The sequence below is a fragment of the Myotis daubentonii genome, chromosome 14 (assembly GCF_963259705.1).
Source record: "Myotis daubentonii chromosome 14, mMyoDau2.1, whole genome shotgun sequence".
NCBI lineage: Eukaryota > Metazoa > Chordata > Mammalia > Chiroptera > Vespertilionidae > Myotis > Myotis daubentonii.
Window position 1 is genome coordinate 17,207,461 of NC_081853.1, and position 26,933 is coordinate 17,234,393.

General features: G+C 40.8%; 1 protein-coding gene across 2 annotated transcripts in view; it reads right to left on the reverse strand.

The window, feature by feature from the left end:
• Positions 1–159: 159 nt before the first annotated feature.
• Positions 160–26,933, reverse strand: part of CACNA2D3 (calcium voltage-gated channel auxiliary subunit alpha2delta 3) — an 806,557-nt gene continuing 779,783 nt past the window's right edge. For both annotated transcript variants that reach the window (XM_059663265.1, XM_059663266.1), the window contains 2 exons: positions 2,726–3,125; positions 160–572 (listed from right to left, as the gene is read on the reverse strand). In XM_059663265.1, coding sequence (XP_059519248.1) covers positions 2,996–3,125 — 130 coding nt within the window. In that variant the 3' untranslated portion in view covers positions 160–572; positions 2,726–2,995. The remainder of the gene's footprint in view (positions 573–2,725; positions 3,126–26,933) is intronic.

The following is a 26,933-nucleotide window of genomic DNA, read 5'->3' on the forward strand; positions in this document are numbered from 1 at the left end:
ATAACCGAGATTGGAGCATCAAAACAATTGTTAAATATTTGCCTAGAATCTGCTTTAGAGCAAAGTCTCTGCCAACAACCACCCCTTTCCTGGTGTCTGGAATGGGTAACTTTTTCATGCACTCGGCAATAGAGTGCTGATAAAACCCAAGCAAGGAGGTTGTGATTTTAATATACTTTATTTAAAAAGTACACAGTTTTAAATTGGTTTCAGTGGGTTTCAAGCAGAAGGGACACTGCCCACTGGCAGCCCCGTTTCTGATGAAGGGTGGTTATCATGTAGCAAACTCACATTTACATGACTGGCAAAGTAAAAAGATAACATTTTTGTCAACATGTCTTTAAGAGTTTATATCACGCACAGTTTAAAATCATGAGATGCTGATGGTTGGACTATATTTCATGTCTCCTATGTCGCACCATGTTTTGGTTCACAGTTTATCCATTATTTAGCATGCCAGGAGAACATCTCGGTCAGTGTCACCTTAAGAAGAGCAGCAGAAGCAGAGGGGACAGGATAAGGACCATCTTGGCCTGGAGGCTGGGTGCACCCCCACATTCCCTCGCGTTTTCCTGCAGAGAAAGGCAGAGTGGGTCAGAGCAGAGACAGAGTCCAAGATGCCTTCTCCCCACTCTTCAATTGTTTGAACAAAGTCTCTTGGGACCTAGATAATTCAGGGAAATTCACTCGTCTAAATTTCATCAAGTTAGCGATGTGAATCTCTGATTACAGTTGTAAATGTGTAACATATTTAAAATTACTCTTTGCATACATGCTATTATGTAGACTATTTGAGGGGTAGACTATCTGTTGGGATCATATTATAAAGGCAAAATATTGGCTTTCTAATTTTTCCCCCATCAGAAGTTAAAAAAAATCGCATCTAAGGGAGCTGATCATTTTTGGCTATGAAAGGTTTTGTTTCTTCTTTTCATTTTGGGGGGAAGGAGGGCTCTGTTTTACAAAAATGAAATATTATTACTTTCTGCAGCGTGCTTTTTATCCAGTGACTGATGCAAGTTTCTCCAACTCCATTATTCTAACTCTATTTTTAAGCTATTTTCCTATTGATGGGCACTCGTTTTCTCATCTGTTCTTACTGCTACAAAGAATGCTGAATGTAGGTCCTCAACATACAGTGATATTTGCCCCCGCCTGTGGTAGAGATGACCAGTCTTGGAACTGCAGGCCTAACAGGTATGTTTGCCTTTCATGGCTATAGCTAGATATTTCATTGTTACCTGTATATTCAGATCACCCAGTGACTTGTTTATTTTTATATGTGGTTGTTTGACTTATTAATTTAAAAGTGCTCTTTATAATTTGATTTCTAAGTACATTTTTCAAGTTCTATAAATTGGCTACTGACTTTAAGTAATCTTTTTCCATAGAAAAGTTATCATTTTTACATAGTTAAGTAAATCTGGTTTTCTTCCATAGCTTTCTTGTCTCAGATAGGAAGTTCTCTACAATCCCTAGGATTTCTTGTGAGACTGTTATTTCACTACTTAAGTCTAATTTATATTCTTCCTTTTGAATTGAACCTTTGTCATACATAAGAGTTTCTATTCTGTACCATTGACCTCATCTTACTACATCCAGAAACTTACAGAAAAAAAATACAGATTTCGTATCAAGTAACCAAAGCAAATTATCTTATTAACTCTAGAAGATTTTACTCTGACTCTAGTTGTCTAAGTATAACGTTCTGAAGTGATTTTAGTGTTTGGGGAACTATTGTTTGTGTTTGCATTTTACATATTACATAGAGCTTTTATCATGGGTGATCATTGAATTTTATCAAAGGCTTTTCAGTATATATATATAATATGTTGCTATTGAACTTGAACTTCCATTTGAATATAGAAGCAAACATTCTCAATAAATCTCAAGTTCTTATTGGTGCTATACTTTAAAATCTTTTCTAGGATTTAGATAGTTTAATAACATTAAAATCACTTGCTATTTAAAGTTGAGATTAACACTCAGCTGGCTCTGGTGGCATTTAAAAAACTAGTTTCCCAGTTTCCATATACTAATTTGTCTCTCTTGACTAATGAGTTTGCCGACCACTGGTCTAGGCACACTTTTCATTTTTTCAGGAGGTGTGTGAACTTAATTTTTTTAAAAAAATTTTTGTTAAAGTTTTTGCTCACAGTATTGCAGGAGGTATTCTCTTACAATTTGCCTTTCTCAGCACTAAGCTTGGTTTTGCTCTGATCATGGCTTTCAGTGTAAAAGGAGTACCTTTATAGTCGTGCCTCCATATGGGAAGGGGTTTAGAGGCTTGTCACCCCCCGCCATACACTGGGACCCTCTGTCTGGTATAAACATTGCTACTTTAGCTTCACGTAAAGTTACTGTAAATAAAAGGCTTTCTAAACGTAAGCAGGGGGAATAATTCTCACCACAATTTGAAATAAGTGAACTAAGATGATCAGAGCCACTTCGTGTGTAATAGCAGAAGGTGATAAAATGACAGCCCTTTCATGGCAGGAAAGATAGGAAGGAGGCTTGTGAAGTATATCGTGGGCATGAGAACAGGCTATTGGCCCAGACTGTGAAGGCACCGAGGCTGAGAGCAGGGAGCCAGCAGCCTTCCTGTAGACGCTTCTTTGATTCGCCTGAAAGGGATGGTTTTCTCACGAGTAAACTTTTTAGCTATAATGAAATTGCCGTGGCAAGTCTGCGGGGGAAAGAGAACAGGATGGGTTATCAGACTGACCTCAGGATGGAAGCCATGGCAAGATTCCGGACGCCTTCTGATCTTCTGGGCCTTTAAACGCTCACACTTAAGAGATTCGTTATGTTGACTGTAGTTAAGGCAAATTTCCAAAATGGTACTTCGCCCTAATCTGCATTGGCACTGCATGTTGGCACTAAAATCCCTTGACAATTTCTTTCTCTCCAACAGCGGGAAGATATCATTTACTCCTCCCCCAGCTTTCCCGGCAGTGGATCCCCTTACCAGCATCAGCAGCAGCAGCAGCTGGGCCTAACACGGAAGGATATACCTGATTTCGATGGGCGCCATGGTGATGGGGGCCACGGACTCGCAGAGGCAGCTGCTGTCCACCACCACCATGAACAGGTTGCTGCTTGGGATTTGCTGGATGACAAAGGACCTGGGGGAACAAGAGGCACAGACATGGTGGGGTCACTGACCATTCCTCCTGTAAAGAGCCACGAGGAGAACTTTTCCCTGCGGTAACTACCATATTTTAGTTTCCTCAAGTTGCCTTTTCCATCGGCTCTTTACTTTCAAACACCAAGTTTCACTAAGAAGACAAGAGCCCATTGCCATAGCCATACACAGCTCATAAGACTCACCTTGGGAAGACTGAATTTTATGTGTACAAGTCATCAGGGTCAGATTTGGCTAATTCACCTCAATTTCCAAGGTCTAAGAGGTTAGGCTTTTCCAAGCCTGCTTTCCTTCCTAAACATTATCAAAAGTTGCATTTGATGTTCTTCTAAGTCAGTGGTTCTCAACCTTCTGGCCCTTTAAATACAGTTCCTCATGTTGTGACCCAACCATAAAATTATTTTCATTGCTACTCCATAACTGTAATGTTGCTACTGTTACGAGTTGTAATGTAAATATCTGATATGCAGGATGGTCTTAGGTGACCCCTGTGAAAGGGTCGTTCGACCGCCAAAGGGGTCGCGACCCACAGGTTGAGAACCACTGTTCTAAGTTGTTTTTCTCTCCTTTCCTCAGAGACAGACTGAAGCTGTGTCACATGGAATGACAAAAGAGGAAGTGAACTTCCTAAACCCTTCGAGATACCGCTCTGCACGGTGTTTGGAGGAAATGAATGCTGGCCCTTTAACAAGTCCCACCCTTCTCAAGTCCACACTGTGCTGGGGCCTAACAGCTTAAGGACACCTGCTTCTTCATTGCCCAACACAGCGGAATGACAAAGCAACACCACCGTAAAAACCCTCCCTTCACAAGAAATACTGATTCTTTGGAGGAACAAATTAGAGACCCAAGTCCCATATTCTTTCAGAGCCCACCGAGTAGGTAAGTATTTAACCCCAGGCCTAGAATCCCGGTCACTTAACTTTTCATGATATTTCATCCAATTCAATTTAGCAGGATGGAAGAGACTATAACCTAATAAAATGTTCAATTCCTCCATAAATTTTACTTTCATTCATCTTTCTCTCAGAAAATTGGTTCTGTTTTCTAGAGCAGCGGTCGCCAACCGGTGGTCCACTGGTGACCTGTGAGGTCTGAAAGGTTGGCGACCGCTGCTCTAGAGTGTATCACCATGCTTTACAAAAGTCATCCCATGAAGAAGCATCTGCTGTTTTGTGGGAAATTAGAAGGAGATGGACCCCTGGTAACATCTCATATGTTATAATATCCAAGAATGCCTCCAAGATTACAACACAACCAGCTTCCTTCCTACAAATGCCCCGTGCCTGTTCATTGAACATGACACAATTGTTTATTTTTCCCCACCCATAGCAGGGAACAAGGCATGCCACTGTTCAGTGATGTTCCCCCAATGCCTAAACCACCATCCACTCTCTGCCCTTCTCCACAACTACACCTGGCTTGAGAAAAAAATTAAACCTTGCTAACTATCTCAATAAAACTTTAAAAATATCTGCTTTTCATCCCCCTTTTAGCGCTAGGTGTCTTCTCACCTATGCAAAGATATCGCTTTAAGCAGCTGGCCTCTGTAATGGATTGTGCCTATCAGAATTAAAATAGCCTACCTGAGATGACTCTCATCAGAGGACCATTGATTTCCATGTTGGAGGAAAGTTAACAGAGTCTCAGAATAATGCAAAACCAACATCACACAATTCTTTAAAGGACAAATGGTTGACTTAAAAAGTAAGCCAAGTGAATCGACCAGATGTGCAATAAAGGAGAAAGAGATATAAAAAGGTTCCAAAGGGAGAGAATGTTTTCCAATTGATGAATTTTTTTTTTTCATAGAAAGGGCCCATTCTAGCATGAATGAAATTTCAAATCATTAAAGATATAGACCAATCCTAATATCTTCTCTAGAAACAAATTACTTAAAGAGGGATGAGGATGACAGCAACTTCTCCATGGGAATACATAAAATGAAGAAAACAGAGTAACATGAAGTAAAATGTATGTCAGGTTCAGGGGAAAATTGATTCTAGGTAACTGTAGATAATGATAGAAAATTATTTTTTAGAATTTAGGGATAATAGCTAAAAATAGCATGTCAAGTAATATACACATATACAGAAAAATTTGACAATATTAGTCTAAAATTATTACCAATCACAGCAAATGTGAGGTGATTAGATTCACAAAGTAAAAGGCAGAAAATCTTAAATTGCATTGACAAAATACCAGCATTATGCTGTTTGCAACAGACACTCCTAAAACAGAATGACGTGGAAAACATGTCAAATGACAGGAAAGGTTTTACCAGAAAGATGCTAACAACACAAGAGAGGAACAGGTTAATATTATTATGCAAATATTCAAAGACATCATTAAAATGCAATAAATAGTTTATACACTATGAATAATTTTTCATATTAAAATAGTGAAATAGTATAGCAAGGAATGACATGAACTTTTATGATCATAGTGTTCAAACTGATAGAAATACCAAAGGGATCAATGAATACATGATCTATTAAAATATGGAACAAAACCTCTTGAGATCTAAATGTAGAATATAAGTTCTTTTTATTTATTGGGGTGACATTGGTTAAGATTATTTGGCTTTCAAGTGTACGTTTCTATGATGCATGATCTGTATATTGCATTGTGTGCCCACCACCTCAAGTCAAATCATCTTCCATCACCCTATATTTGGCCCCCTAAGTTATTTTCAAACAGTGGCAACCTCGACACATTCCAAAGCGCAGAAAGCATCACTTGCATATTCTTCTTTATGGTATGGTAAAATTAGAAATAGCAAAAACATATAAGCAGTGGAAATTAAAGGTTAAAAAAACACATTCAATTAATCCTTGCGAATTTGAGAATAAACCAGACTCAGATCTGTGCAGTATGATCTTAAGTACTTCTATGGGAAAAAGAAATTTGCAAATAAATGAACTACATTTTTAAATTGAGAAGCTGGCACAATAAAAACATATGCTGCACCTGTGCCCCTCCACCTGGTCTTCCCTCTACCCTGGGCTAAGTACTGATGCCCTTCTCTAAGGCTGGTCCCAGGATACCGCAAGGATGGGACCGATAGAAGAGGTGACCATTGCACAAATAGTCCCCTTTGTCTACTAGCCATGCCGTCAGGTTACAAACATGCCGTCAGGATCTCCCGTCTCGGGCAAAACAAAACCTTCTCTTAACCTTACCTCTAGCTACTGCCCTGTTTCTCTGTCCTCCTTTATAGTAAAACTCCTAAAAAGAATAATCCACCATCTCCCTCTCTCTACTCTCATTTCTAATACAGCAGTTCTTAACCTGTGGGTCGCGACCCCTTTGGCGGTCGAACGACCCTTTCATAGGGGTCGCCTAAGACCATCCTGCATATCAGATATTTACATTACAATTCATAACAGTAGCAACATTACAGTTATGAAGTAGCAACGAAAATAATTTTATGGTTGGGTCACAACATGAGGAACTGTATTTAAAGGGCCAGAAGGTTGAGAACCACTGCTCTAGTAAGACTGGAGCCCTTCCCGCACCACTGAGTCAGTTCTCAACCTCCCTTCCCTCTGCCTGCGCCTTCCTTACTGACGGCCCCTCACAACAGGCTGGTTTCCGGAGGTGGAAGGCTGCAGCTGTCTGCCCGTGGTTACCCATTATCCCCAGCACCTACAGTTGTGCCTGGGACACGGAGACTCTCAGTAAATACTTCCGGAATAAAAGACAGAATAAATTTATAAAGATAAAAGCAGGAGAATAAAATGCACATTAAAATGTGAAAATAACGAAGAACTAGACTCTGGTTTAAAAGAACATCAACATAAACCAACTTTCGGTGTTCCTGACCAAGAAGTCACAACTTCATATTAAAACTCGGAAGATAGACATTTAAAACAAGTGACTATTCTGTATATTACTGCAAACAACTTGAAAACTAGAGCAAACACACCTTTGGGGGTAAAATATAAACTGTCAACATTTGGCCAAGCTATAAAAACACAAGCAGACCCATAGCCCTAAAAAAACTGAAATGCTCATTGAAAATCTGCCCACAAGCGAATCCTACCAAATCAACCAAAGAACAGATATTACCATGTTCATAGAAAACCCCTGTGAACTCACTGACCAACGGTTAGAACTAATAAGAGAACTCGGCAAGATGACCAGTTATATAATCAGAGTATAAACCACAGCCTTTCCCTGACACTGGCAATGCCCAATGAAAAAAATATTTGAGATAAAGAACCAATGACAATATCATTAATCACTAGGAATTGCCCAAAATTAAATCTAGTAAAAGACATCTCTTTTTGAAGAAAATGACCAAACTTTACTGCTTTACTGAACATATAAAAAATGAACTAATAATTGGAGGGAAGTACAATGGTTGTGAAAACACACACACACACACACACACACATATAATCACTAAAAATTAGAGAATTATAGAATAAAATGCATTTTTCATAAGCAGATTGGCTAAATTTTAAGTCTGGCCTACTATCACATGGAAGAGAGTCTGCAGAAGTGATTATTTGACACTACTGGTGGAAATGTGACTTTGTACAGTCATTTGTATTATTATAATGGAAATCATTTAGATCCTATTTTTTCTGTAGTTTTATTTCTCAGTAAGAGAAACTCTTCTCGTGACCTAAAAAGCCATGTGGAAAGATGGTCTTGATAGCATTGTTCCCTGAGAGGAGGAAAAATACAAAACCTAACTGCGAGTCCGTCAATAGGGGGATGATTGCATAGCAACAGTATGTGGTTCTATGTGGTCTACTCAGCACCAGGTAGAGGGTAAAGGGTAAAGCAGATCTCTACTTACTAGCGAGAAAGGAGATCCAACACACAGTAAATAGAAAAAGGATGCTGCGAAATAACAAGGGATGGCTATTTAAGCATATGTAACTCTGTTCCAGAGAAGGAGAAAAAGAAATGGGATGGGTAAGACTGATCAGATGTTTTGGGAATAGAAAACAAACCAGTAAGCATTCCATGACCTATGTTACACATAGAAAGAATAAATGGACTGAACAATAGGACTTAAGTCAGTTGAACACAAATATATAAAGGAACGTATGAAGCATCTTCCAAAAGGTAAGAAGGAATTGAAGGACCGAGTGACACTAAATATTTATAAAGCACAGACCATGTAATCTCCAGACTGATAGGTCTCACCTACATCATCCTTAAATCCAGCACTGGCAACTCCCCTTCTCTGCCCGAGACACACAGATGAAAGTCATGGCTGCTTGGAGGGTGAGAGGCAGCTACAAACTCCCCCCAGCATCTTTCAGTGAAGCCAGCCTGCATGGGCTCCAGGCACCTCCGCCTGCTGAGCCCCCATCCCCACCCTCAAGTCTGATCCACATCATCAGTGGAAGAGCAAGGGCGAAGGGTGGGGTAAGGGAGAGGGCAGGAGAGGAGGGCAGTGGAGGGGAGAGAAGACTGGCAGAATAATTGTCAAGGGACACTTGGGCTGAGTCTGTAACGCTGAGGTTCTTTATAAGGAGAACCAGAGGCCCGATGCATGAAATTCGGGCAAGGGGCTCGGCCCCCACCGCCCTGGCTTCGTTGGGGAGGACGTCCAGTCTACTTAGCATACTGCACTTCTATTATTATAGATGTGTTCATGTGTTCTTAGAACGTTTAGAAATGGAACATTTTGCTAAAGGCAAAAAGTATCAATTTTCTTATGTTGCTAATGAGAACACTGGGACTCAGGATAAGTACTCTTAACAGAAGCTATATGAATAAGACATGGTTGTGCCCATTTTAGAGATGGGAAAGGAGAGGCTGAGTAACTCCTGGAGCAGTGGTTCTCAACCTTGGCTGCACATTAGAATCACCTGGGAATCTTTTTAAAGTCCTGACTTCTGGGCCTCATCCTCCGGAAATTCTGTTTCTTTGTTTCGGGGTGGGACCACAACATTAGTAATTCCCAGGTGATGCGAATGTGCAGCCAAGATTGAGAACCACTGTCCTAGAGTAACAGGGGCAGAGCTCAAGCCCCCGGCACCCAGGCCTGCTGTGGGTCCACGCCACGGGCAGCAGACCTCTGTGTGTACTGCAGGGCAGGTCCGAGGAGGCTGCTCCACACAGATGCTGAGCCACAGGAGTGCGAGATAAGCACCGCCTGTAACACATGCACCCTCTCAGCGGAAGGCTCCCCAAGTGTTGTCAATGGAGCCCCACAGCAAACGTCTCTGCATTTCCCTAAATCCTAGGAGATGAAAAGCCCTGCCTGCAGCGATACTGGAGCAAAGGAAAACAACCCCCTACAAAGGATTTGCCAGCGGAAAGATTAACTGCTGTTCCATATTTTAAAGACTTACTGTCTGCTTATTAACACGGTGCTTCGGAGGGGTCTGGGCAATGTTAGCTGTACAGTTATGTGCACAACGTGTATTTATGGCCCAGGGTGCAGGGTTGAACTTCATAAAACACACCTCCATCCAGCTGGGCCCAGCAGCCAGGCTGACGTCACCGCCGGGAAGATCCGTGGCCTGGAGGGTTTGCCTCGGGGGCCAGAACCGGCAAGGCTTCCAGGCAGCACCGCAGCGGTCACTGCTAAGCAGGGATGGGTCAAGATGCATGAAATAAATTAGGCCCTCCAGGGAGAGAGAGGAGGGACGAGGGAAGCAATTGTGATGTGGCCATTGCCAGAACTGAAATAACCCAGTCCTCCCTTCCCCATTCACTGCAGACTGAGAAAGACTACAGGGGGAAATGATGGGATTTCAAGACAGCCTCCCTGACGAGAGAGAATGGTTGCCTCATGCTATCTACCGAGCGGGGCTTTGCGGTCCGGATGAGGAAAGTGACCAGGCTGCTCCCCTAATGCTTCCCCAGGAAAACACGTGCGGTGGGAGGGACCCAGAGACAAGAGTCCCAGAGGACCCCAGGGTACACATTTGGGGAACTTGCTTGGCTGGCTTTTCACTGATTGGGTACATAACTGTGGCTTGAAAATATTGTCAGGGCAGGACAAAATCCTAAAACATTTTGAAATCTTTGGCCCTTTAGAGATTTTCACCATTTATAAACTTCCCAGATTTTACCCCAAGGTAAAATAAAGGACAATGAGCAAGCCATAGGGGGCTTACTTGAATTTGGCACTGGTCCTGTTCTATGTGCTACTAGATTCCCGGGGGAGGGGGGGGGGGACCTCACCATCACCGTGGATCTCCAACAGGATCTGATTCTCTTCGAAGGTGGGGAGATGCCTGTCCTCCCCTAACGCGCCCCAAAATGCACTACACTGACCCAGGCCCCAAAGTTGTGAAGAGCAAACATTTGGTGACGGGATGTTTAAATTCAAACTAGAAATTAAATATTGAGGGTGTCTCCCAGCACAATTCTATAGCCATGCCACAGACCGGCATGAGGGAGTGAGGGGGAACAGCAGCTCAGACCAAACCCTGTGAAGGGATGCAGAGCAGGGCCTCACCTGCTCACCAGGAAAGCCGGCAGGCCAGGACTTTCACAGGTGAGTCATGTTAGCATGTAGTTCTAAAGTATTGAAACTGTTTCAGTGCACAGGGGAAGATGAAAATATTTCAGATGTCTTTTATGAAGGACCCTGATCGAAAACCAAGATTATATATATATAAAAGCTATGGAATAATATCTTTTTATGAATATTGAGGCACAGATATGGAATAATCTCTTTTTTATGAATATTGGCGCAAAGATCTTAAATGAAAGGCAATAAATAGACTTCACCAGGATATTGCAATAGTAACACAATGGGCCCCAGTGAGGAATGACCTAGAAATTCAAAATGAATAAGATTACTGAGCTGTCTCAGCTCAATAGAAATAGAAACATGAAACAATTCTCCTTTTTTCAAGTCGCTGCTTTCCACTCTCCTGTGTTGAAATCCTGCTTTCTCATCTCTAAATGGTATCTCTGTAAAGATTCCATAACTTTCTGACAACTTTAGGTTAATGAAACTAGTCAGTTCTAGTTTAATACTCTAATCTCACATCCACTTCAAAGCTCTGTGCTCACTGTTCTTTCTTCTAGCTTCCGGGTTCTCGCTTCTTCAGTAGTTTGGGAAGTCGAGCAGCAAAGAGGCAGGTTTTCTGTGTACCAGGCCACAGTGGAATTCTTGGCCACATTTTCGGGGGGGGGGGGGGGAGGAGGCAGTGGGATTCTTGGCCACGTTTTCACAGGGGGCAGTGGGATTCTCTGGCCACATTTTCTGTGTACGGGGGGAGGGCCACAGTGGAATTCTTGGCCATGGCTTGGTTCCTTGCAACACAGATTGGCTTGTGGTACCCTGATGTGGCCCAGCATCCTTGAGGTTTCCCTCTGAGGTTGTCACAGATTCTTCAGAGGATGTAATACTCAACACAGCCCCACCTCCCTGACCCACGCAGCTCCCGCACAGCCCCACCTCCCTGACCCACACAGCTCCCGCACAGCCCCACCTCCCTGACCCACGCAGCTCCCGCACAGCCCCACCTCCATGACCCACGCAGCTCCCGCACAGCCCCACCTCCCTGACCCACACAGCTCCCGCACAGCCCACCTCCCTGACCCACGCAGCTCCCGCACAGCCCCACCTCCCTGACCCACGCAGCTCCCGCCCTCAGCAGTCACTCCCCATAGCCCCTTGCCCTCGGTGTGGACCCCCTCCGCCCTCTTGTCCGGGTTAAGCAAGATGACAGCCATCTTCCCTTTTGTCCACCTGCCCCTGAGAACATGCACCTTTGCTGGCCCAGCCACAGGCCACTTCCGCGGGGCCCCTTCTCTAAACCCTGGCCTCTCCCTCCAGGTCCCTCTGTCCCGCTGAGAGCGGCCAGGCATAGACTGCTGCCTGGCAGATAGCCCACCAGACCTGGCTTCCCTTCTTTCAAGTGCTCCTGAAAGAATTTCACCAGTTCTTTCCTTTCTAGAAAAGAGCCTCTAGGTGCGTCCTCCACTGCCCATCAGGCTCCCAGCAAGAAACACCGCCCCTGGAGGGAAGGACCTCTCTCCATAACCCCCGTCTCTTCATGGTTAGGCCCCTCCCCAGGCTTCACATGGCATACTAAAGGTGGGCCCCCTGTCTATCCTCAAATAAGCTTGGGGGGGCGGGGGGGTGTTGCAGGGAGGGTTTCCAACTCTAAATTGGTGCCGCTACAAGGCTGTTCTCTTTAGAACCTGTGCTGCCTAGTGTCCCTTTGTCCTCGCCTCAATCTGGGACTACATGGGAACCTCCACTTGACAACTGTTCTGTCCTCCCAGGAAATGGATTCATGTAAGACGCCCTGTACCTGGCTGGGACCTGTTCAATAGGGGCCTAAATGGCAAAAATCCCACCCTGACAACAGGCCTGAAGAGAACAGAAATGGGCTCTTGATTCTGAACCCAGTTTAGCATCAGGCTTCAGAAGGAGACAGAGTTAATGAGAGTCAGAAGTGGAGGCTCACGCCCCCTCTCTTATTCCTCATTGTTCAGAAAGTGCCAGCCTGTGCAATTAAACCAGAGAAAAGGGGATGATTAAAAGTATTGGAACAAAGGAAGTATTCACAGGTACCTAAACTGCGCCCCTGCCCCCACTCCCAATACTCATTTCCCTTTTCGCTGTACCTCTTAGTGGTGCCACCGTCTATTGAGTGACACAAGCAGAGAGCTTGAAATCATTATCAACACTCCTCTTTGACATTACCATGTGCTGATATGACCGTCTCCACAACCCCTCTCCTGTCCATCCCTCCATCTCCCTCTGTTTTTTGTTACTAATGTTGTGGCCTCACCCCATAACAAAGAAACAATTTCCGGAGGATGAGGCCCAGAAATCAGGATTTTAAAGATTCCCAGGTGATTCTAATGTGCAGCCAAGGTTGAGAACCACTGACCTATCAGAACCGTTACTGACACTTTTCCCTGCTTTTTTTATTAGCAGCCCACATGTGCATTTTGCGCCAGGCCTGCAAATTGTGTAGCTGGCCGTGCCAACCTGCATCATGTCTGGCATATCTTCCAACCAGTTTCCCTGCCATAGCCCAATCTCTCTTCTCGAGGTGGTCTAGGCTTCCCAAGTGCAAGGCTGATCACTCTAGCTCCCTCTTCATGCATTTCCACAACCTCCTTCGCATCTACCAGGGGCTGCTCCTGAGGGCAGCACACCAGGCCCTGTGTGGCCCAGCCGGCTCTTTCCCACCCGATGCAGTCACCCGTCCACGCGCTGAGCCACCTCCCTCTCTGAGGACCAGGCATGCGGGCCTACCTGGGGCTCCTGAATACTTCATGCTGCCTCTCCTCCCATGCTGAGACCCAGACTGAGCTCTGTTTCTAACCTGGGCTGCTCATTGGAATCACCTGGGGAGCTTTTTCTTTTATTTTAGTAACCTGTGTGCTTGGGCCACACCTAAAACCCATCATTAGAACCCCAGGATGTAGGGCCAAGGCTTCTGCAGTTAGCACTTGGTCATTGATTCCAATGTGCTGCCAAGGTGGAGACCTACTGGTCCAGGGAGCGTTCCTCAGACCTTACGCTCTTACACATGACCCTCAGGTCTTGTTGGCATGCACTTCTGTTCAGTGGGTCTAGAGGGGGCCAGTGAGCCTGCCTTTCTCACCTGCTCCCAGGTAATTCTCATGCTGCTGGTGCCAAGACCACCTCTTCCCGAACCCACTGAGAGTCCCAATTCGGTTCTAAAAGGCTTGATGGATGTTCCTCTCTCCATGAAGCACACTCTCACATAAGGAAGAGTGTGGCATGTTGCAGGTACCTAGGTCACCCACTTAGAACACATTCACTTCTAAAGGCGTGCGGATAAAATGCTGCTAGCCGTTCCCGCCCCGGTACTGTGTACTGGCTAAGGACGGGAGGATAGTCACCCACACTCCAGGCCTCGCGTGGAATGGTCTGAGCACTGTGAGCTATGAAACCTGTAGGAAGTTCCCCATGGGCCCCCCAGGGGAGCACCTGAACAGTTATTCTCTAAAGCAGTAAACACGAGGCTCAACAAGCGGCCCCTCTGGATGTCAGCGAGGAGGCGCAGGTCACACACTAAGAGACCATGAACAGAACAAAAAACAAGTCTTGAGCTCAACACAGAAGTCAAGAGGGCAGATGCTTCACATTTCAGTTGATGGGACACTAAGCTGCCGTTCCCGCTTGATACAGCTTGTTCTAAGGTTGGTGGTGGTAGAGGCTGTTTGCTCAACAAAACAATACAATACTGGTGTCTTCTCTCCTCTTCCTCCCTCATCCCCTCCCTTACTCCCTGCCTCCCACCCTTCTCTAGATAACCAGACAGAGCTATTTGGTTTTTAAATTTGAGTAATGTTGTCTCCTACTAGGCTTCTGAGAGCAAGGCACAGGCCTTTATATATATCAGCTCAGAATGTAAGCTTCTTGAATAACAGTGGGAAATGAGTGAAAGATAAAATTATAATTCAGAGAAGCAGAAGCTCCCTGGCAAATAAATTGTACACAATATAGTCCAAGGTTGAAGCAGCCCAGAACCGTTTACCCTGGCAACTCCTCAAGATCTAAACCTCTCCGCTGCTGGTTGAGTTCAGAAAAGAGAGGGCCCTGCCCTCTACCTCGGTTCCCTTTGATAACCCATCTCCCTTCTCTTGCTCCCAATAACCTACTCTTTGTTCAGGAATCCACCCTTCCTCCAGGCAGCCCAGGTGCTTGTAAAGGCCTGGCCCTGCACAGGCATGTCACCTGGGCTTAAGTGATCGGTCTGATTCCTTCCACCAAAGAAAGCAACCATTTCAGAGATGGGCATTGGACCTGTAATTCCAATCAGACTGAAACCCAGAACTCTTTCTCCTACTGCCAGCATATATGATCCAGGACACTTTCAAGCCTTTCAAGCTACTGCAAGCTTTGCTGTGCTCATGCATGGAAATGCTGCTGAAAAGTGCAAGTAGAAAGCCTCCCCCCCTCCCCCCATACACACACACACACACACACACACACACACACACACACACACACACCACCCCGTCTTGGTCCTAACCTTTGGGACACGAGCCTAAGCCTTCCCTGAGACCTGCATTTCGCCTTTTCTCTTTATTGCTCACACTTGCTTGAGGCGAGCCTTCTGTTATTGGTAATGAAAGGGTACTAGGTGATGCGCTCCTAGATTCCTTATGCCGGCCACCACATTACGGATCCAAGTGCAGTAGGAAAACAGGCTTTCGGGAGCTGAGCCCTAGAAGCCCGCGGCACTGTGCCTACTGGGTACACCTCGGCAGCACTGCCAGGAACCAGGCGGGTGCAGGCCCCTCCTGCCCCACTTCTCCAGCGTGGGAAATGTGCCATGTTTTCACAGTTAAGAGCTGAGATTAAATGGGATGAGCATGTTTTCTTTGTTATACTTACTTATTCAAAAATGTATACAATGGACACATTATGGCGTTCCATTTGTGGCTCCATTTGTGCCTTGCTGATGGGGAGAGGACACAAAAAGCTCAAACGAGGCTTTGTCTGCGGGGCCCAGTGTCCCGCGGTGGAATTTATTATACTGCAGACAGAGAGTGGAAATGAGCCATAATAATGACTTCCACTCATCCTCAGCCCCACCAAGGATTTGCTGAGATTGATGGTGTGGCCACAGAGCTTGAAAACAACTTGGGCAGGAAGTTCTTTGGCATATTAGCCCAAGGCAGGTGGCAACAAATGTTATGTTATTTTGTGTTTGAAATATGGGGCGCGGGGAGGGGGGGAAGCCCCATAGAATGAAAAGCAAGAGGGACCCAGTTTTCTTTCTCATCTCAGAGAAAGAAAATCTCCAAAGAGCTGACAACAAAAGATATTTTCAAAACTTGGCTATTATTTTAGCTTTTCAAAGTTGTTGGGTTTTTTTTGTACTAGGGTTTTCAATAAATCCTCTTAATTATGACATGAACCATTTTCTTCTAAGCCCTTAAGAAAAGTAAGGAATTTGTTAAATAGTTTCACTGGAACTATTAGTATCTTTCCTTATAAATAATGAGAAGAAGTGCTAACGTTTATGGAGTGTTTACTCAGCGCCAAGCACTTTTCTAAGCAGTTCCCCTTTCATCTTCGCACCAACTCAGAGAATTATCATCTTCATTGTACAGATGAAAACATTCAAGCTTTGAGAAGTTAAACAAGTTTTCCAAATCCTAACACCCATCAAGTATCAAAACTCTACAAAACCAGGCATATTTCATCCTAAGATTTTCTTTTTAACCATTACGCTGTAACTAATCACCGTCGTCATCATCACCACCATCATCATCTGCCTCATCACAGTCATTTACCTGAGCACTTACCACATGCAGTCATTGTATGAGGTCTTTTACCTAAAACTTGACTCATTTCACAACTCTAGAGGGTAGATAGCATTATTCCTAAATTATAGAAGAAACACCAGAGGCTTAGAGAACATGAGTTATTTGGTCCCATCTTGATTTGAGATAGCACAGGTGATAGATATCAGAACCACGGTCTGCATTTAAGCTGTCAGACTTTACAGCCTGCCATCTTATCCATTAAACAATAAAATTCCATGTGTAAAAGTGTTTGGGCAGTAGTAATGCAACAATTCACTGATAAACTGAGACCAGAGAATTTGTTCCTGGATTGAAGGGGGAAAATTGACATAGCCTTGGACTTAGTCACAATCTCCCACTTTCTAGTGTTACACTATCTTCCACAATCCCCATGTGAATTGTTAGGTTTATTCAGCAAAATAGAACAGCATTGTAACAAACCATCAGGTGGCCTGAATAGACTCCAACGTATAAAGAATTCACTGTGGAATTAAAGATCTTATTTTGGCCCTGGCCTGTGTGGCTCAATTGGATGAGTGTCAACCCATGCACCAAAGGTCACCAGTTCAGGGCACATGCCTAGGTTATGACCTTGATCCCCCAGTAGGGGTCCTGCAGGACACAGCCCATCGATGTTTCTCTCTCACATCGATGCTTCTCTCTCTCTCCTTCTCCCTTCCTCTCTTTCCACAATCAATAAAAACATATTTTTAAAAATTGTATTTAAATGTCCTGGACAAGTCAGATTCTGACCATCAATAATTGCTTTCTAAATGGTTGCACATCTTTCATTACATGAAAAAAATGTGTATTTTATCCACCCTACTATGCTAAGGGGGAGAAAACAATTAGGCTAAGCCTGAGGCCAGTTTTGCATAGAAAAAAAAAAGACTGAAAGGAAATACAGTGCCATTTAAATACTTCTACTTATCACCCATTTAACAGATGAGGACACTAGATAACATTCACGAAGTTAATTAGCTAATGAGACCCGGAGCTGGGCTTCAAACACAGCCCCCTGGCTTTAGAGCATAAGCATGCAAACTCTCTGCCTCAGTCCTGAGATTGCATGTGATTTTTACTTTTTGCTTTGTACATTTTTCTATTAAATTTTTTTCAATGACTAGGAATTAGATTTTAATAAGAACCAAAATCCATGGAATTCTTTAGACTATAGACATACATTATTTATAAAACTAAATCTCAGTGATATTTTTTAAAAATAAACTTTTATTGATTTTAGAGCGGCGGTTCTCAACATGTGGGTCACGACCCCTTTGGGGGTCGAACGACCCTTTCACAGGGGTCACCTAAAACCATTGGAAGACACATATATCATTCCATATTGTTTTTGTGATTAATCACTATGCTTTAATTATGTTCAATTTGTAACAATGAAAATACATCTGCATATCAGATATTTACATTACCATTCATAACAGTAGCAAAATTACAGTTATGAAGTAGCAACAAAAATAATTTTATGGTTGGGGGTCACCACAACATGAGGAACTGTATTAAAGGGTCATGGCATTAGGAAGGTTGAGAACCACTGTTTTAGAGACATACTATAGAAAACCCTAAAGATTCCACTAACATACTATTAGAACTGACTAAAGTTGTAGGATCCAAAATTAATATACAGAAATAAATTATGGCATTTCTATATATTAATAATAAAGTATTAGGTCAAGCTATCAATAACCTCATCTACAATTACATCAAAAAGAATAAAATACCCAGGAATAAATGCCATCCTTATGGATTGGAAGAATTAAATTTTTAAAGTGCCCATATTACTCAAATAGACCTACAGATTCAACACAATCACTATCAAAATACCAATGGCATTTTTTCACAGAACTAGAACAAATAATCCTAAAACGTACATAGAACCACAAAAGTCCCAATTGCCAAAGCAATGTTGCGAAAGAAGAACAAAGCTGGTGTTGGGAAAACTGGACAGACATACAAAAAAAAAAAAATGAAACTGGACTACGTTCTTATATCACATACAGAAATAAACTCAAATGGATGCAAGACTTAAAGGTAAGGCCTTAAAACACTAAAATTCTTGAAGAAAACATAGGCAATAAACTTTCTGATATTTCTTAGCAATATTTTTCTGAATATGTCTCCTCAGGCAAGGGCAACAAAAGCAAAATAAACTAATGGGACTACAACAAGCTAAAAAGCCTCTGCACAGTGAAGAGAAACATCAACAAAAATGAAAAGAAAACCTCCTAATGGAAAAAGATATTTGCAAATGAAATATTCTATAAGTGGTTAATATCCAAAGTGGTTAGTATATAAAAAACTTGTACAACTCAACAACAAAATAACACAATACAAAATATCATCTCACATCGTTCAGAACAGCTATTATAAAAGAAGTCAACAAATAACAAGTGTTCAGGAGGATGTGGAGAAATGGGAACTCTTGTTGGGGTTGCAAATTGGTTCAGCCACTATGAAAAACAGTGTAAGATTCCTCAAAACAATAAAAATGGAATTACCATACAACCAAGCAATTCCACTTCTGGATATTTATCAAAAGAATACAAAATCACTAATTTGAAAAGATATATGCACCCCTATGTTCACTGCAGCATTATGTACAATAGTCGAGCCATGGAAGTAACCTAGGTGTCCATCGGTAGATGAATGGGTAAAGAACATGTGGTACAGATATAATGGAATAGTGCTTAGCCATAAAAAGAATAAAATCTTGCCATTTGAGACAACATGGATGGACCTGGAGGGTATTATGCTAAGTGAAATAAATCAGACAGAGAAAGGCAAATAGTGTATGATTTCATTTATATATAGAACATGTAAAAAGAAAACAGACTCATAGATACAGAGAACTAACCGATGGATATCAGAGGGGAGGGAAGTGGGAAGATGGATGAAAAAAAGTGAAGGAAATTAAAAGGTACAAAACTTCAGTTATAAAAATAACAGTAAGTCATGGATATGTGATGCAAATCACAGGAAAATAGTCAATGTTATCATGTTAACTTTGTATGGTGACATATGGTTACTAGACTTATTGTGGTGATCACATAATAAAGAATATAAATACCTCTATTTAGTGACCCTGAAACTATACTGTATGTCAACTATACTTTATTTTTAAAATTCTGAATGTTAAATTAACCTAGGTTGACACCTGTATACCCCTTCCAACTAGTGCATAGAAATTCTATACGTAATTAGTGTAAACATTTTTTAGGTATAAATACTATATCTCTGGTCTAGGGGCAAAAATGAAGCACTCATCTACTAAAGCCTAAAACCAAGGCACCAAATGAGCAAGAAAATTGACTGGTAATTTAAATGCATGGTACAATGAAACTTAATATTCTTCAGAGGAAGATAAAATTCAGGGCATCTATACTGTACCACTCACAACAAAACATATACAGAAATTACTATCTGTGTGAAGAAATAGTAAAATGTGACAGTCAGAATAAAAATGTCACTAAAAACAGACCAATATATGACCCAGATGATATATTCTATAAGTGGTTAATAGATGATATTTTGAATTGGGTTGTTATTGTATTGTTGAGTTGTACAAATTTCATATATATTAACCACTTTGGATATTAGAATTATTAGATGAGATTTATTTATGTGTGTGTGTGTGTTATTGATAAGCCTAATAAGCCAAAACCATGTATATATTGAACAGAAAAGCATAGTAATTTCAGCAGAAATATAAAAACTAAATTTAAAAAAAATCAAATGCAAATCCTAAAAAAGAGAAAGTATAAAATACCTGAAATCTAAAATTCATTGAATGGTATTAAAAGCAGATTATATACAATAGAAGAAATGACCAATAAACTTGAAGCCAACTCAATAGCTACCATCCAAACTGAACAGAAAAAATAGAAGAAAAAAAGATTGAAATGAAAATGAACAAAACTCCAATAAGCAATGACACAGTATCAAGCAGTCAAACATGTATTTGGAATCCCAGAGCTGAGTAAAGAGAGACTGGGCCAGAAAACATACAGAAGAAATACTGATTGGCCGAAAATGGGAGAGAGAAATTGGGAGCATATAATCATAAGATATGCAAACTACACATGAAATAATACAATATTATTTTAAAGTAAACCATGAAAAATTAAAGATGTAAGTTGTAAACCTTATTATAACCATTTACAAAATCTTTTTTAAAAATATAAAAAAATATGCCTGTAGCAGAAAAAAAATGGAATTGCAAAACATTCAATATACAATAGGGTAGTAGAAAAAGAGGGAAAAAATAAACAAAGAAGCAACAGAAAACAACCAAAAAAATGGTTGATTTTAAGCCAAACATAGCAATGACTATTTAAAAATATATGGCCTAAACATGCCAATTATAAGATAGAGATTGACATCCTGGATAAGACAAAGTCTGTTCCAACTCCATCCTGCCTATGAGGAACCCTATAATTATGAACACAGAGATAAGCTCAAGGTAAAAAGACTGAAAGAAAATATACCGTAAAAAATATAATTCAAAAGGAAGCTGGGTGAGCAACAATAGGTTTACAGTTGTGCTTACACAGAACACCGTTTATTCTTATATTACTATTTAGTAATTATTGCATTTTTTCCATACAAACAACTATAAGCCTACTTTGCCTATCCCTGTATTAATATCAGACAAAGTACACTTCAGAACAAAGAATATTACAAGTATAAAGAGGAATGTCACAAAACAATAAGGAGTCAATTCACCAAAAAGTCTTAACAATACTAAATATGTATGTACCTAACAACCAAATATCTAAATACTGAAGCAAAAACTAATACACACCTAAAGAAAAAAATAGGCAAATCAACAATTGTACCCCACACCATATATAAATTATAGTTGAAAACTGCAACAGTCTATTTTTGGTCATCAATAGAATAAACAGAACAAGTAGAAAATTGTTAAGGATATAGAAACAAGTTTGCTTAATTGATATGTATAGAACACTCTAATCAACAACAGCACAATATACATTTTTTTCAAGTGCATGTAAAACATTCATCAAATTAGATCTTGTTATAGGTCCTAAAGCAAATCTTTGCAAATTAAAAAAAATAAAATTATACAAAGAATGTTCCCAAACAATAATGAAATTAAACCCAAAATCAATGACAGAAAGATTTCTGGAAACTCCCCAAATATTTTGAAATTGAACAATATGCTTCTAAATAACCCCAAAGTCAAAGAGGAAGTTGCGAGGAAAATGAGAAAATATTTTGAAAATACTATTTATTAAAAAAATAAAACACATAATTCAGATAAAAATTTATGGGATGCAATTAAAGAGTGCTTCAAGGAAGATTTCTAGTATTAAATTCTTCTATTATAAAAGAAAAAAATGTTGCAAATCAACAATATAACTTTTCACCATAAAAATGAAACTAGAAAAAGAAGAGGAAAATTCAAACAAGGATAACAAAGGAAGTAATAAAGCTAAGAGAAAAACAATAAACTTGAGAATAAAAAATCAATAGGGAAGTCAATAAAAGTTGGTTCTTTAAAATGATCAACAAAACCAATAAACGTCTAGTCTGTTTTTTCTATTACCAAGTATAAAAGAGAGATGACTCAAACTATTGCTCATAGATGTGAAAATGATAATAGGGTCTAAAAAACAAAAACCAGTATGTCTATAAATTTGACAACTCAGATGAACTGCACAAGTTCCTTGAGGGACACAATCTACCAAAGCTTACCCAAGAAGAACTAGGTTAACCTCAATAGTCTTATATCGATTAAGGCTCTTAAATTTGTAGCTAAAATTTTTTCCACAAAGAAATCTCCTAGCCCAGAAGTCTCCATGGGGAATTCTACTACAGATTTAAGGAAGAAATAATAGATTCTACACAAAATCTAGAATATAAGAGAGGAGAGAAGATTTTGTATGTCTTTTTAGAAGGCCAGATTATCTTGATACCCAAATGAGACAACAATACTACAAGAAAAGAACATATTACACATCAATAGGCCATGTTAACACAAAGCAAAAATGCCACAACATAATATTAGCAATCTGAATACAGCAATATATGACACTCCAGGAATGCAAGAGAGTTCAACATTTAAAAACCAATGTAATACACTATGTCAAGACTAGTGTAAGAAAACCATATGATTAACAAAAAGATTTTTAAAAAAATGTTTGACAAACTTTTGTATCCTTCCATGAGAAATACATCAACACTAATAAAAGAGAAAAATGGTAATTGGCGTACGAGCTACCCTTTTCATTGGCTAATCGGGGCTATATGCAAATTAACTGCCAACTAAGATTGGCAGTTAACTGCCAACAAGATGGCGGTTAATTTGCATATGTAGGCACAATGCAGGGAGGCGAAAGGGAAAGCAGGAAGAAGCCCCCTGCCACTGACAGTGATCGGAAACCCAGGGGGGAGCTAAGAGCTGGGGGGCAGGGCAAAGGCGGCCCCAGGGCCCCCCAGCCCTGATCAGAGAATCAGGTACCTTTTCCGCCCTGGCCAGTGATAGCAGGAAGTAGGGGTGGAGCCAGCGATGGGAGCTGGGCATGGTCGAAGCTGGCAGTCCCAGGAGCTAGGGGCCCCTTGCCTGGGCCTAAAGCGAAGCCCACGATCGTGGGGCCACTGCAGCTGTGGGTCCCCGCTGCCCAGACCGGACGCCTCAGCCAGAGGCATCCTGCAGGGGCAGGGGCGGAGCCCGTGCAATCGCGGCACCCCCCGCTGCCACTACAGGTCCCCGCTGCCCAGGCCGGACGCCTAGGCCAGAGGCGTCCGGCCTGGGCAAGGGGCCGATCCTGTGATTGGAAGGTGATGGGGGTCAACGCCTGAGGGCTCCCAGTATGTGAGAGGGGGCAGGCTGGGCTGAGGGACACTCCCCCCCCACACACCCAGTGCACGAATTTCGTGCACCGGGCCCCTAGTATATAAATAACTAACTAGATCTCAATAAGTTAGGAAAAATAAGAAATGTCCTTAACCGAATAAAGGGCATTTAAAAAAAATGTAACAGCTAACACTAGACATAATAATAATTCCAAGTGCTTTCTCGCTATGATTGAGAACATGACAAGGCTGTCGGCTCAAGCTCTCCTACTAAACATCTCCCTGGAGGTACCAGTCAGTGTGATAAGGCCAGAAAAGAAATAAAACTTGTTCAATAGAAAGAAAGAAATATCATAACTGTCTTTGTGCACATATGACATTATTTGTCTACATTGAACATCTTTGAGTAGCTACAGGAAAAATAAGTAAGATTAATAAGTCAGAGTCATAGGTGAAAGAATATAAGATCAATATGGAAAAAGTCAATCATATTTCTATATACTAGCAATGAACAGTTGGAAATTAAAATGAAAAAGTATCATTTAGAATAGAAGCAAAGAAACAACAAATAGTTAGGTATAACTCTACTGAAATATTTGAAAAACCTGTAAGCTGAAAACTATGAAAAACTGATGAAAGAAATCAAAGAAGACCAAAACAACTGGAAAGACATAGCTCGTCTACACATTGAAAGACTCGGTAGTCTTATGATGTTTATTCTCCAAAGTGAGCTATACTAGTAGTCAATCCTATTTCAAGCAAAATCCCAGCACAAATTTTTATAGAAATTGACAAGCTTATTCCAAAATGTACAAGGAAAGGTAAATTTACTAGGATAGACAAAGTAATTTTGAAAAATAAAAAATTTACAGATTTTTTAATGCCTGACTTCCAAACTTAATAGAATGCTATAATAATAAAGACAGCGTGATATTAGAGAAAAGATCCATAAATCCACTGAAAAATATAGGGTCTAGACGTAGATAGACACACATATGGTCATGTGATTTTCAACAAAGATACAAAGGCAACTCAGTGGAGAAAGAATAGTCTTTACAACAAATGATAGTAAAATAACAAAATATCTGTATGCCAAAAATATCAATTTGCACTCCACATCATCTATGAAAAATCATTCAAAATGAATCACAAATGTAAATATAAAGGTGAAGAGTAAAAATTTTTTAACAGAGTACAGAAAAAAATATTTGTAATATTTGGGATAGGCAAAGATTTCTTAGATATGAAACGAAAGCATGATCCATTAAAAAATAATCAATGAGATTTCAACAAAATTAACTGATTTCTGCTCTGTGAAAGATACTGATAAGAGAATAAAAAGACAAGTCACAAGCTTGAAGAATATATTTTCAAATCACAAATACCTATGAAAGACATGTACTAGTACCTAGATATTCAAAAAATATTAACACTCAAAATACTCAATTAAAAACAATTTTTTAAAAAAATGAGCAAAGCATAGCACAAAACCAAACAACCTCTTTTACAAAAATAGGCAGAGGAACTAAATACACCCTTTTGAAAGAATATATACAGATACATGGCTAATAGGTACATGAAAAGGCACTTGATGTCACTAATTATCAGGGAAACGCAGAAAATAGAGCATTCTATAGAACAAATAACCTCCTAGTTAAAGGCAATGTGTATAATTCATTTGGTTCTGCCTCAAACCAACCAAAAATGAAAACACTTTGAGACATTTGGGGAATTTTGAATATAGATAGGGTATAAGAGCATACACAGAATTTCTGTTAATCTTGCAGGGTGTGATGATGATTAATAAAAAAATTTTTCAAGTACTTATCTGTTAGAGATGGACTCTAACCTATTTAAAGATTGAAAAATATGGCCCAGCTGGTGTGGTTCAGTGGTTGAGCATTGACCGAGGAGATGAACCAGGAGGTCAGGGTTTGATTCTTGGTCAAGGCACATGCCCAAGTTTCATGTTCAATACCCACCCAGTGCAGGGTGTGCAGGAGGCAGCTGATAATGATTCTCTCACATCATTGATGTTTCTATCTCTCTCCCTCTCCTTTTCTCTCTGAAATCAATCAATCAAAATATATGCTGTCACAGATCTGCATTAAATTGCTCTAGGAAAATAATAATAGTACTACTACTAGTGATTTCATAATTATAAGAAGAATGTAGATGGGGTTAATATGAGACAAGGTTGGTAAAATGTTGACAATTGTGGAAGCTGTGTCATAGGCACATGAGTCCATTATACTATTGTTCTTAATTTTGTATGTTTATTGCATTACCATAAAAAGGTTAAAAATGGATCTTTTACAATGACTATTAAAAGATCAAAGAGAAATTTATGTGTCAAGTTTTTCTCTGAATTTGGACCCTTTTTATATCTTTTCCCTTTAGTCAATTTCCAAATGATCACCTGTGATAGATAAAAGAATACCACAGTAGAGCAGGCTCGGGTGTGTTCTGAGGATGAACATTATTGCAAAAGTCTGACCACTGTTCTTTGGATCCTATGGAAAAAGAAATGAGCCCTTATACCTCTTTTAAGTTTCTCTGTGGTTCTATTTTTAAGAAATGTATTGGGAAGGTGCTAGAAGAATCTTCTGTATAGCCAACATGTCCTTCCTTTCTGTTTTTTGTTTTGCTTTTTTTCTTAAAACTGAACAAATGAAGGTAGCAACTCTAATTCACATACCTAGTCAGACAGTTGCTGACTCCCTTCTCTGTGGCACAAGGCTCTAGTCTAGTCTGTTCAACTAAACGTCCTAGCTAAATAAATGCACCTATACATTAATATTTGTATACTTAGTATATCTATACCTATATAGACATAGGTATAGAGATATAGATATATAGATATAGATAGATATACAGATAATTATGGATATACCAGCATCCTGGCTCTTTCGTTTATCTTAGCATTATGTCCAAGGCATTTAATAGCTTATAAATATCTCGAGAGTCATGACTGACTTCTCATTCAATCTGTAATTGAAATTATTAGCCTAATAGAGTAATTCTCAAGATGGGTATAATGAAACTACTAGAGGCCTGGTGCATGAAATTCGTGCGGGGGGCGGGGGGTGTTCCTCAGCCCGACCTGCATCCTTTCCAATCTGGGAGCCCTCAGGGGATGTCCTTCTGACAGCTTAGGCATGCTCCCCGTGGTTCTCTGCTCTCTGCGGGGCCTGCCTGCTCCAAACCATGGCGACAGGCAAGCAGGCCCTGCTGGGCGCTGCCTGTGGGCTGTGCTTGCCTGCTTGGGGGTCCCGGTGGTGACCCGCCAGCAGGCCCTGCTGGGCGCTTGCCTGCTCCGGGTCACCACGCAATGCCTTCTGGGCTCACATTGCCGGGGTGATGCTGCCAGTGTCCTGCCCCAGCTGCTATGGGTGCCACCATCTTTGTTGTGCAGTGATGGTTAATTTGCACATTACTCTTTTATTAGATAGGATTTTTGCCAAATATTGATGAATGTTTGGTGAATTTCTGGCTAAAATGATCTCAACAAGGCTTCCCAGAAACTTTAACAGGCTAAAATGAATTCTAACTTTCTAAGAGGAATGAGGAATAAAAACCTTTTCTATTTTTGAATTCATATTAATATATTCATATACCACATTTCATATCTGTGAATATTCTCATACACATGCAGCACTTAATTTTATGCCTGTAGCTGTATATTCATATATCCATACATAATATTTTATTGAATTCT